Genomic DNA, 13,894 nt, shown 5'->3' with positions numbered 1-13,894 from the left:
CAAATGCATTCTGTAAGAAGTTTCTGGAAAGACTCCAAGCAGATAAGAGTGGTTCACTTCTGAGAAAATGACACAGAACTAGATGAAGGATTTGGCATTAAGAATAGCTGCAATCCTCTTCAGAAAAGTATATTCCTGTTAATCATATCATTAAAATTAAGTTAAAGGAACTACACTTTTATCCTCAAGAAATTAGGTGTTCAATCAGCACTTTGGTGTAATTTAACATGAAAACATATAGTAGGATTCAATGGCAATGAACATGAAAATTGAAGCAAATCCCTGACAGTATTCTCTTTTTCCTTCAAAAACTGTTCATTCTTAATCTATAAATAATGAAAGCTTAAAACACACATTTAAATTAAAAATTTATGGGTTTAAACATTTAGTACCTATTATTGCAAGTGTAAAGTTCAATCTTGAAGCTAGGCAGAGCAAGAATTTCAACTCCAGCATCTAAATGTATCAAAGAGGGGGGAGTCCTGCTCCACATGGCACTGGGAAATTATCAAACGAAGCTACTCGCCAGCCCACTGTGCAGCTCTGTGTGGAGCACATGCTCACCCGAGTACTGTCACGGATACGGAAGGATGCTCTGGGAGAAACAGACAAGCGGCCAAAGGAGTGAGAACAGAGGAGGAAGGGAGGGAGGGAACTGCAAACAACAAGAGAACACGTGCACTAAAGAGAAAGTGTTGTAGAACAGACACGGCCCGGTGCTTAGCCTAGAGGTCACAGGAATGTTTAGGAGCAATCTGCAGTCTGTGCTTGTAGAACAACTACAAGACACTCCTGCGCACATCGTGGAGAGAAATTTTTGTGATGCCGTAGTAGAGGTGACAGGTATAAAGAACTAAACACAGGATAAGATCAGAGAGAACTGAATAACACATTCACACGCAGGAGAACAAGCAGATCTCAGTAAGAGCAGTGTTGTGGTCAAAGTCTATACCCCATTTTACGAAGCTCCAAGGGTGTGAAAAGTGTGCAACAAGCCACCCAGATAATCCACAGCTGAGATCTTGACTTCCAAGACCAACAGTCTTCCAGGATCCTACTGGGTGTCACTGTGCACTGGCTCTTAAATGACTGAGAACTTTCAAGTAAGCATGAAATTCTCACAAAGCTAAGGTGTTACCAGAACAGAGATAATAAGCTCTTTTTCTTTATCCAGGAAAACTAACTCTGGAAAATATCTGATCTGCACTTTCAAAACCAACAGAATGGAGTCAGGGGAGGTGTTGAGGAAGGTCCAGCAAGGAAAGAGAGCAGAGTAACAGGGCAGAGCCGGGTGGTGATGAAGGTGACAAGAGGGAGCTGGGGTGGTGACAGCCAGATGGAACGAAACCCAGCACCCCATCATAGAACATCCACACAGAGGAACGCAAGGAAATCTAAAGAAGGGCAGGGCTGTAATCAATGCCCATATCCCCCCAGTAACATTGGGCTAGAGTTTTCTAAAATGTCACCACTGGGGGAGACCAAGGCAGTGACACATGGATATGTCTACATTACTTGTCACAGGTACACTGGAATATGTAATTATTAGAACCTTTCAAAACCTCAGTTTTAAAATTCAGAACATATACACCACAAAACAAAGTAGTGATACCATGTAGAGGACCCAGGAAGACACGATGTGGCCAAAGTCTTCATCACAGTCATGCTGGAAGTATGTGGTAGCTGCTTGGGAGATAGACAATAAAGGTGACAATTATGGACCACACGAGAAATCATACAACAGTTGTAGCCATACTGCACAGCGTATCTTTGCATTCTGGTGCCTGACTCTATGGTGAGGGGCAGACAATTGCCACCAGTACACACTGACCTGCTTGTACGTCCCATCCAGCAGGGTGTCCAGGTGTTGGAGCGGGGCAGGTGTCTTATCTCTGAATCTTGTTAGAAGCCGACGCTGGATGGCCCGAAATTGTACAGCTCTTTCAGATAAAAGCTCTTCCAATTTCTCCCCATTAATCCGTAGCTATAAGGAGTAATTTCTTAGATTAGGGCTACATAGATACAAAAAAAGGAACCCGTTTCAAAAAAAAAAAAAGGCCAAAAATAAAAAAGAAGGATGCTTAAATTAAAAATATATACAGTGTAATAAAATTTTGAGAAAGACTTGAATAGATTTAAACAGTGTACAGAGAAATGGGAATTAGGACTGCAGGACCTTGGGTACCTGACTACAAAGACAAGAGAGCAGGTAAGGGGAATTTTAGGGGATATGCCACAGCATCACTGGGGACTGTCTTCAATGTTTAATAAAAAAATAACTGACTACATAGAAAATTTATAATTTCTTTTTTCCTCTTTGCAATGAAGCAAATAATAAAGAGAATAAAAGAGCAGACACAGAAGTACCAGAACTGAATTTGTTTCTTTCTCTTTCTTTCATGGAATAGCAATTTTTTATTCATCTGTTTATTTTACATTCTAGCTGCCGCCTCCCTCCTCCAAGCTCCCCTCCAAGTCCTTCTCCTCCATTCCCCCTCCCACTTCCAATCCCCTCCTCTTCCATCTTCATTCAGAAAAGGGCAGGTCTCCCGTGAGTATCAATAAAACATGGCAGATCAAGTTGAAGTAAGACTAAGCACTTCCCCCTGTATTAAAGCTGGGCAAGGTGACCCAGTATGAGAAGTAGGGTCCCAAAAGTCAGTAAAAGAGTTGGAGACAATCCCTGTTCCCACTGTTAGGAGTTCCACAGAGGACTAACCACACAACTGTACCATACATGCAGAGTGCACCAAGCACAGAAGAACCCAGAGCCTGTGCCTACCAGCATGTACCCAGGATCTGCACTCTGCACTATCTCTTTCTCTTTGATTTTCAAAATAAGGGTTATTTGGTTTAATAGCTCACCTCAAAATGATGATCAATCAACTCAAAATATTCTTGAAGGGGTATACAACCAGAAAAAGAACATGCAAAATCTTTGATTCCCTGTTTTTCAAAATATTCCTGAAGACGGAGAATAAGTTCATTTGTTATGAGCCAAAGGTCTTCAAATTGTTCGCTCTGAATGCGGTATCGTTCTAAGAGAAAAAGAATAACAAAGGAAAAAAGCTCATTACACATGGTTACTGCTGAAACAGAAAGCTATCAAGCAACCTTGACATGAACACTTGCTAAAGGATAATGTTACTTTTTTGTAATGTATATTTGATTTCTGTTGCTGTCCTAAAATACATGTCTGCTGCCTTGTTGCTGTTTTCTGCATCAACCATAGAACCATTTCAGATGCCCTTCCAGAGAAGAGGGCCAGAGAGTGGCTGAGTGCAGTCCTTCTCCCCGTGACCCTAACAGTAAATAGGCCTGAACAACCCAGCTGTGGCACATTTGACTTGACAGACACGAAAAGGCGCAGTGTGGTGGCACTGGTCTACTTCTGATACTGGTGTGAGATAAAATATAAAAGTGCTGCAATTATAATCACAGTTTTCTGTTTATCTAGTAGTTTTTAGATTTTAAAGCAAGCTTAAGCTTGACACTTCCCTAAGTTGAAAAGAAAATCCTGCTTCCCTCTATTCCCTGGCACTTGAGCACCAAAAGAGCTCTGTATTCTCTAATCAAGATGGCTGTGATTCCGATGTCAATGACAGTGATGATGATGTGAGACCGGCTGAGGATGGGCAGCAGCTAGGTGCCAAACACTGTGGTGTGGCAGTTTCTTGTTATAACAAAGAAAACAAAGCACACAGAATCCCAGTCAACCAAGGATCAGGAAGTGCATTAAACATGACAGCTTGAATTCATTCTGCATACATTCATCACTACCTATTTCAATTTGCCTATTCTTCGGATCATAGCTTGATCTCATCTATCATACAATAAACTCTGTACACACCAGGCTCCGTCACAACCCTGCTGTCAGTTAAACTTCAGCTGTCTCATGAGGCAATGATGCTATTCCATTCTTAACAACAATAACAAAAAGCCCAGTCTCAAAAGAATTTAATTAATTAACAAGGTCACTCAGCCAGTTATGTATGGAGAAGAAACTGGAATTCTAATTACTAATACAGAAAGACTAACCATTGATCTTACCACATGACAATGTTACATCTATGTAAACACACACAGGCTCGATACATCTACTGTTTACCAGATGCATAACTATAATACTATAATTTCCAAGATTATTATACAAAGTCCCTTGAAAAATCTCAGAAGTTACAAATTCCATTTAATTCACCACCATCTATTTATGTTATATACACTATTCTAAAGAAAGAAATATTAGAAGCATTGGCAGGATGAGGATTATTTCAGATTTCCTGCTTACAATATGTAAAGACTGGGGTAAAATGACACACAGACATGTTTCTTAGGATTTTTCCATGGCACCCTGGCAAAGAGTAAATGTAACCCTACAAATGTGACTGCTCATTTGTTTCCTGGCTGCCCGCACCTGAAATAATTACACAGAAACTGTACTAATTGCAATACTGTTTGGCCATTAGCTTAAGCATACTTCTAGCTAGCTCTTATATCTTAAATTAACCCATTTCTATTCATCTGTGTATCGCCACATGGTTGTGTCCTATGGGTAAGGTTCAATCCAGCATCAGGCATCTGTCTCCTACGGCAGCTACATGGCTCCTCTTTGACTCCACCTAGCCTCTCCTCCTCTAGCTGCTTGAAATTCCCACCTTGCCCTAAACTGCACTATAATAGGCGTAAAGCAGATCCTTTATTAACCAATGGCATTCACAGCATACAAGAGGAATCTCACATCACCCTACATGTTGACCTTGGCTTTAGGACTCTACTTTTATTAGCAAACACAGAAAGATAATTCTCTTATTCCCACTAGTCATCTGTTTTTCTGCTATATGTGTACTCCTTGCTTTCCTGTTGCTGAGATAAATAACATGACCAGAAGAAAGAAAGGCTTTATTGTAGCTTGCAGTGTCAATGGGATAAAGTCCATTAATGGTGAACTGTGTGTGGCATGGCAACAGACGCAGGAAGGAATCAAGCTGACCACATTTTTATCCACACAAGGAGGAAGAGAGGAAGGAAAGGGGGTGCAAGGCCATAAACCCTCAAAGTCAAGGGCATACTTCCTCCAGCAATGCTTCACCCCCTACAGTTTAAAGAATCTCCCAAGACAGAAACAACAATTAGGGAGCATTATTTGAAAAAATACAGACGACTATGGGGGACATTTCTCATTTAAACCACCACAATGTGGAATGAGCAATGCCGTGTATGCCTGCCACAGTCCATTCAGAACTGCTGCTCTGTTCTACTGAGATCAAAGTGTTTCCTCCGCAGTGACAGAGGTTAGCATAGACATCACACCCACTGTCTTTATTTTAATTTTTTATTTACATAACATTTTTCATTTGTTTTACATACCAACCAGTTTCCCTTCCCTCCTCTCCTCCCATATCCCCCCTTCTCCATCTACCTCCCTCCCCATCCTCTCCTTCAAATCCTTCAGAAAGGGGCAGGTCTCCCATGGGCTTGCACAAAGCATGGGTACATCAAGTTGAGGAAGGACCAAGTTCCTCCCCCTATGTCAAGGCAGTGCCAGGTAATCCAGCATAGGGAACAGGTTACCAAAAGCCAGCTAAGAGCCAGAGAGAGGTCCTGCTTCCACTATTAGAAGACTTATTAGAGACAAAGCTACACGGTGGTCACACACATGCAGAGGGCCTAGGCCAGTACAACACAGGCTCCCTAGCCCTTAGTCCAGTGTCCATGAGCTTCAGTGAGCTCAGGTCAGCTGTCTCTGAGGGTTCCCCCAACATGACCACCTGCCTAGCACAATCCCTCCTACCTTTCTTCCACAAGACTCTCAGAGCTCACCACAGCACTTGTCTGTGGATCTCTGCCTCTGCTTCCATTTGTTACTGGATAGAGCATCTCTGATGGCAATTCAGGGAAGTCACCAATCTGCTTACAGTAGATGGCCAATTCAGGCACCCTCTCCACTATATCTAGGAGTCTTAGTTGGGGTCATACTTATGAGTTCCTGGGGGTTTCCCTGGCACCAGGTATCTCCCTAACCCCCAAATGAGACCTCCATCAAAATATCTTTTGTTATTCTCCCCCTCCAGCCCTTCAATCCACTTCTTGCACCTCTTCCACAGACAACAAAGCCACCCTGCCAGCGCCTCCTTCAACTTTTATGGTGTTCCTACCTAATTCATATTGGGTTCTCACATCTTCTGATGGGCATCTTCAGAAAGGCTGGCCACTAATATCTTCTGTACCTCAAATAGAAATGTCCTTGTCCCAGGAACTCCTGGGCTGTGTGGACTGTCAAGAGCCCAGAACTTTCTTGCAACTCTCCATGGTCATAAGGAGGTCATTAGAGAAGAGCTTTGTTTGAGGGTGACGAAGGCTGAACCAGGTCCTCCATAGTGGCCTACTTCTAAGACTTCTGCCCCAATAGACTCATGCCCCTTCATGTGTGAGTATCTCTTCCTAAAATTTATTAAGTGAACTTGATAGCCTGGAGATGTAGGTCTGTTGGTATAGCATTAGCCTAGCATACACAAGGCCATAGTTTCAAACCCCAGAACTGGATAAAACAGAAGTGGTGTCTCACAGCTGTAATTCCAGAACTCAAGAGGTAGAAGAAGGAGGATCAGGAACTCAAGATCATCCTCAGCTATACAGTGAGTTGAAGGCCAGCCTGGGATACAGAGTCTGTCTCAAAAAAATTGTAATTGATACAGTTAGCATTCAATAAGCTTTGCTTATTCTCATATAACTGCTATTATTCTCCCTAGTGCATGGTAAACTACAGCATGGAGATTTCATTGTAAACAACTATTGGTTCATGTGGTGTAGTGAGGAGCAGACGGGCTGCATTCCTGCCGCCCTGGCTCCCGCACGGCTAGCTTTACATGTGAAATATCAACACACAAATTGTATTCTTTTAAACACTGCCTGGCCCATTAGTTTCAGCCTCTTACTCACATCTTGACTAACCCATATCTAATAATCTATGTAACACTACAAGTGGTGTCTTACCGGGAAAGATTCAGCATGTCTGACCTGGTGGCTAGCTCCATCGCGTCTGGCTCAGAGAGGAGAGGCATGGCATGCATCTGTCTCACTTAGGACAGGCGTGGCATCTGTCTGAGCCATCTACCTCACTTCCTTCTTTCTGTTCTGTCTACTCCACCTATATAAATCCTGCCCTATCAAAAAGCCAAGGCAGTTTGTTTATTAGCCAGTGAGAATCCTCCATCATTTCCCCTTTTTCTGTTTAAACAAAAAGGAAAGGCTTTAACTTTAACATAGTAAAATTACATATAACAAAAGAGTTATCAAGTAAGAATTACAGTTACAGTATTTTTTTCAGTTACAGTATTTATATATACCTTATCTTTTATCATACATAAGAAAAACTATAACTATCTATTCTTCTTCAACTCCATCAAAGACTCCAGAAGGATATAATATTACCTAGGTTAACAAGAAGTAAGCAACTTCCAAAACTCTAGAAATGACTGAGACATCTTGCTACCTGGACAGTCACCCAAAGTTTGTCTGTACCGTTGGGGCATCCATCTTCAGCCTTCATGTCCACAGTATCCAGCAGACTTTTCCATGAAGCAGGAAATTTTAAAGACAGTTCAGTCACTATCTGCTGTGTCCTGCAGAATGTCTCGCAGACTCTTTCAGGAATCAGGAACCCTGAAAGATCATCTCACCTTTAGGCAAGTTCAGCAGTCCTCTCTCTGAGGGTTCCCTGTGTCCAGTTTATGCAACAGTCCAGGCAAGAGCAGTTTCTTGCCCAAATGGCTATCAAACTCAATAAGGAGCCTCTTCGATGCCCATCTTCCTCTTGAAGTAGATTGGTGCTGCCAGGAGCAGATGTGGCTCATTGTCATGAAAAGCCCTAAGTTATTACAACATTTAAATGCCTTATTCTGTAGTCTTTGAAAGATATTAGGAATGCCTATCTAACTGAAATATATCTCTGTATATCTAGAAAATCTAACATGACTACAAGCTTGACTATTATCGATGATTATTCATTAACAATCTATATTTCCTAATTATACATTACATTTTTAAATGAACTACACAATCATAATACCTTAATCAAGATCAGAAATACATATACATATAACAAAATTGACCTTAAATTAATATCAGTAACCAAGATTCACAACAATCCAACTTATTTATATCTATATCATCTCCCCCTTTAAATGTAAAAGAACATTTATAAACAATATTTGGGAATATGGATGTAGTTATTTCTCTCCAAACTGCTTCCTGCTGAATTGGGGTGCTGTTAATCAGATCTTTTATGGTGTAACCTGTGTGCCAGGTTCATCTCAGTCATCAGTTGGGTAAAGTAATTTTCTGAAGGTGTGCACAGCAACCTATCAGGAGGGCTTAGTCAACCCCACATACAGGTTATGCCAAGTATGGGTGGTGTATGAAACAAGGCAGGGATGCTGTGGGCTGGCAAGAAAGACAGGCAAAAAATGCCCCTATAAGTAGAGTCAATGAAATGATTCAGAGGGCAGAACTCTTACACACAGGCATGATGATCTGAGTTTGATTCCTAGAGCCCACAAGGTGGTCACATGGTCATGGAGAGCAATTCCCAAAAGTGGTCCTCTTGACCTTAACATTTACCGGCATGCATGTGTGTGCACACAGGTGCACACCTATGCAACACGGATGAATGGACTAAGTAACTAATTGATAAAATAACAAAAAAAAAAACCTGCAGCCAATTTAAAGGAGGACAAATCAGACCAATGAAATGCTCCATATAGAGTACAGTAACACAAGAGCAGCCTTTATTTCGAGTCTTAGTACGTCCCAAAAGAACAATAATAGCAACAGTGATGAAAATGCTACTAAATGCTTATTTAGTATCTACAATGTACGAGAAAGTTAATACCTCTCTTTAAGGGACCATTTCCTGCCGATTCATGTATTATCTCATCGTCTTATTGCCACCTTAGAGGTTTAAAATTTACTGCCATCTTATATGATAATTTTCCACAGTCATTCAAATAACAAGCTAGAGTTTAAAGCCTGAACTAGTGCTCTGAATCCGATGTGCACTACTAAGCACTCTGTACAAAACTCTTAGTCCTTGAGGTGGAGGGAAGGGCCTGTGCTCAAGCCAAAAAAGTCAGCCATTTGGCAGCCTAAGAGAGGACGGCGAAGACGAGATGCCTGGACAAGATCAGCACTAAGCTGGCTCCAAGCACACAGAGATGTTCGTAACTGAGACTCAAGCCCAGGGCCTCGCGCACACACTTGAAAGTGCCCCATCACTAAACTGTATTCCCATTTATCTGTTTACTTTTTATTTTTGAGACAGAGTCTTACCAAGTTTCCTAGCTGACCTTGAACAAACTGTATAGCCTAAGCTAGTTTTAAACTCCTGATCTTCTTGCCTCAGGGCTCCAGCTACCTGAGATTATAGGCCTGAGTCTCTAGGACCAAGCTCATACACAGATTCACAAGGATTGGTAAAATGCTTCAGTGTTAATCTGGGTGTGGAGACCCAGCCCTCAGAAAGCTGAGGCCGGTTATTCAAAGCTAGGCTGGGCTATCTAGTGAGTTCCAGATAAGCTTGGGCTATATCATGAGACCCTATTTCAAATCGATGTTTGAATAAATGGAGAGGGTTTTAAGATGAAGGGCAGTAAGGTTATGATTTGTATCTTTTCCTTTGTCTGCTATATTACAAAAGCATCCAAGTAGAAAATGAATTGGAATAAAGCAAAAATGCACTTAGAGTTAGGACATTATATCCAAGGTGAGAGAGAGCCGTGCAGTAGGGAACAATTAACTGCATCAGACAGAAACCCCTACATCCTCAGGTCTTATTCTCTGAGATGATGCTGTGTTAAATCCACCATCACTGTAAACAAATAAATCAGACTCTCCATAAACAAAGAGGGAAGACAGAGCAGCTCAAAATGTCTTCAAAGGAGATGGCTGCGCAGCCAGACTTACACAGATGAGTCACCTCTAGGCTACCAAATGTCAGAACAACAGAAGGCAAATGTGCAAAGACGCTGCTGTGTGGAGTAAGGGGGAGGCAAAGCCCAAACACAGGTAAAATTCAGTGCACATAAAGGTACTCTGTTGTGACCAAGTGCACTACATTATTAAGCTGGGCATTGAGACTCAGCACTCAGAAAACTGAGGCTAGCCTGGGCTACATAGTAAGTTCTAGAAAAGCAACAGAGATATAAAAGTGAAACACTCAAACATGTTTTATATGTACTTTATAGTTATCTCTTTAAATTATTGTTTCCCTTCCATGTACTAGCATAGTCAGGAGAAAAAAAATAAACCATTTTGCAACAAAAACATAGAATTTGGGTACAGAAAGAAAAATAATATTTTTAAAATATTTATTTATTTATTATGTATACAGTGTTCTGTATACATTTATCTGTGCATGCCAGAAGAGGGCACCATATCTCATTATAGATGGTTATGAGCCATCATGTGGTTGCTGGGAATTGAACTCAGGACCTCTGAAAGAGCCATCTCTCCAGCCCCCAAAATAATATTCTTAACTTGACTTTTTTTTAAACTAGCAAAACTCAAAAAGAAACAATGAGTGAGATGCCCACAAGTCAAAACCATCTCCTTAGTGTTCATAATCCAAGTACATAACATTTCACATACTTTCCACATTATATATTTTACAGAAAAGAGAAACGCAGCTTTCTATTTATAATCTCTGATAAAAGATCTAGAGTTTTTAAAATGTGCCTTAAAATACTAATAATCAAAAGAGTTGCCAAAGTGAACACTGAATTTGTTCATCTCCCTTTCTTTTGTGTTCTGTCACGGCACTCAGCGGAAATAACCACTTCCGCTTCCAAATAAAGTTAAGTCCGACACTCAGACCCCACTCCACCAAACAGTGGAGAAAATAGTGGATTCAGTTAAGCAGACTACAGAATACCACATCAGACCCCATTCAAGTCAGATCACCTGAACTTCAACAATACAAGTAACAGTTTATATTAAATCATAAGCAATGCACACATATAATTATATTATAGGAAAACTTTTTAAGAAGATAAAGCAGATGAATGTTTTTAGACATGAACTTGAAAGAAATGCTATAAACAATTTCTGTAGATATAAGTTTAAAACAAAAATATATACCGTCTTCAATACTAGACTCTATGGAGGAACAGCTACACTTACTTTTCAAAATGCTTTTTGGAAGCTAGATTTGCATTATAAACAAATTGTCCCATAGTGAAGAAATTGCTAAATACTAACTGATAAATCACCATCCCTTTACACTCGCCGGGTATAAGGAAAATATCAAATGACTTCAGATTTGACTAGTATTATCATTAATTGTACCTACCATACTTGGCCTCATATCACAGAGCCTCTACAGTGTGACGGTCCAGACACTCCAGAGAATTCAGTATGTCAAAAACCCGTACACATCTGCCAACTATGACCTTCTCTTTCCTACTTTTCTTTACCCACTTCTCAAGATCCTTATAATATCTCCTACAGCTTCTATTCCTATTGCCAGCATATCAATGTTTGAGTACTGACTCTCCTTACCCATTTGCCTCTCCTACTGTAATCCATGGGATCTGCAAGGGATGTGCTAGCCTTGTATGTAACAATACCCTGGGTGATAGATATAAAAGACCTACTCTGCCAAGAATGAATGAAACAAGAATCACACACCCCTCACACTCAACACACTTTAATTAGCAAGTTCACATGTGATTTCTTCTGCAAAGCGAAAAGAAAGACACTCTCAAGGCTCAACTCATCTTAGCTGACGGGTTGACGACTCCTCTACTATGCCTGAAAGCATGCTAATTAAAGTGGGTAAGAACAGGACTTTCCAACTTCGTTTTATTTCATTTGTTCCCTCCAGCATGTTTGAATCGAGCAGAACATAGGAAAGCCTGGTGTGTATTAGTTCCCCTTTGCATCCTTAAACACCTACTTGAATCTAATACAAAAGAGGGTGGGTCTACTTAGCATTCTTTGTTCACTATCAGCTTAGCAGGAAGCAGAAACCCAAGTTGAAAAACATCCTCCTTGCATCTTGGAGCAAATGTTTTCATTGTCCAATACCAACTGACGCTGTTTTTGTTGGATACTTGGTTGGCTGTGGTTGGTCAGTCGGTTGGTTGGCTGGTGTGTGTTTGTTTGCTTGCTTGTTTGTTTTGACACAAGATCTTGCTAGGTGGCCCAGTGTGGCCTTAAACTCATGAAACTCCTGATTACACCTCTTGAGTAATTGAGATTATAGCCATGTGTCACCATATCTGGAAAACGAGAAATTTTGTTGAAAGAGTACATCATCCCAATTTATTTCTTGTCAATAGCTTGTTTTTCCTTTTATAACCCATATGATATATGCTTGGTCTGTAGTGCTCTAAAATTTCACCAAGATGCACCCAGATGTCTTTTTCTCACTGAGGGCTGAGCATCAATCAGGCCTTTCTAGTATCCTCACATTTGGAACTTCATTTTTTGTCTCCACTGACGGTCTCTCTAGCTTAGCCACCATTCCCCGAAGACTACACCTTGCCTTACAGGCCTCTCTGTAGAGGAAAATGTAGTCTGGGGCTGAGGAGATAGATGCTTGGCAGCTAAAGCATTTATAGTGTAAGCAAGAGAAACTGAGTCCAAATCCCCAGAATCCAAGTTAATGCAAGGAGGAGTGCCAGCCCAGAGCAGAGATGGCATCCTGGAGCAAGCTGAGCAGCAGGCTCACTGTGCAGGGGAGCTCCAAGAATAAGGTGCAGGAGCAATTAAGATTAATAATATCAGCCTTGAGCTTCCGCACCCATATGTGTATGCACATACACATGCGAATGCGAACACTCATACACACATATGCACACCACACGCAGGTATGGAAAAGGGGAAAAACCAGTATTCAGTTCTTGCAGACTTTGCCATGAGCACTGAGTCTGCTCCCAGGCTGTCACCTGCTTGTGTTACCCCCTGGCTGCTCCTACTACACCCCTACCATATGTTTTGGCCATGACACCATTGGTTTCTCAAGATAGCAATTCTCCATAATCTTTGCATCTCTCATTGTCAGCTCGTATCTCATAGCCCCACTCTACAATCACTCTTAAAAACATATTTTATCTGAAATTCTCCATTTTAAAATCAGAGAGCTGCTTTAAATGTTTGGCTATAATAAACAAATCACTGTCAGGGAAAACCTAACATATGACAGGTTCCACTCTAAAATACAAGATCTGAACTTCCTGTGGAAACTTGGAACTGCCTATTTCCCCCAGAGTTTCTTATCCTGCAAGACACAAATGTCATGCCATTTTTATTTTCAAAGTGTAGATAACATCAAAGCCAATACCTTCCCATCAACCAGAGAGTTTGGCCTTGCCCAATCCGTCCTGTTCCAGGAGTTACAAAAGTATCCCTGGGTCTGGGGATGCAGCTCAGAGGGGAAGCAAGAACTTGGTGTGTGCAAGACCCTGGACTCACCTGACAGAAAGAAAAATAAAAGTACCATATAGCATGCATATTTCTAAAGGAAGTGATTAAGAGTCCTCTACAGCAAATATCAGCCACGAGCTAAAGACAATTCCATACAGCATGAAGGTCATGTGCAGAGAAGAAGCACTGTGTCCTTCCACGTGGTGGAAATCTGGCAATCCGGATTTCTTCCTTCCTTCCTTCCGTCCGTCCGTCCTTCCTTCCTTTTTTCTTTCTTTCTTTCTTTCTTTTTTTTTTTTTTTTGGTTTTTCAAAACAAGGTTTCTCTGTAGCTTTGGGGTCTGTCCTGAAACTAGGTCTTGTACACCAGGCTGGCCTCGAACTCAGAGATCCACCAGCTTCTGCCTCCCAAGTGCTGGGATTAAAGGTATGTGCCATCACAGTCTGACTCAGAATTCTTTGTATGAATTACC

General features: G+C 41.2%; 1 protein-coding gene across 4 annotated transcripts in view; it reads right to left on the bottom strand.

Moving 5' to 3' along the window:
• Window positions 1-13,894, bottom strand: part of Bbs9 (Bardet-Biedl syndrome 9) — a 424,274-nt gene that overhangs the window by 200,666 nt on the left and 209,714 nt on the right. For all 4 annotated transcript variants that reach the window (XM_038322510.2, XM_038322513.2, XM_038322511.2 and 1 more), the window contains 2 exons: window positions 2,866-3,038; window positions 1,832-1,984 (listed from right to left, as the gene is read on the bottom strand). In XM_038322510.2, coding sequence (XP_038178438.1) covers window positions 1,832-1,984; window positions 2,866-3,038 — 326 coding nt within the window. The remainder of the gene's footprint in view (window positions 1-1,831; window positions 1,985-2,865; window positions 3,039-13,894) is intronic.

This window comes from Arvicola amphibius, chromosome 3, assembly GCF_903992535.2.
Source record: "Arvicola amphibius chromosome 3, mArvAmp1.2, whole genome shotgun sequence".
In the NCBI taxonomy this organism is placed as follows: domain Eukaryota; kingdom Metazoa; phylum Chordata; class Mammalia; order Rodentia; family Cricetidae; genus Arvicola; species Arvicola amphibius.
The sequence above is the reverse complement of the archived record's forward strand: the minus strand, read 5'-3'. Positions and strand labels throughout refer to the sequence as shown.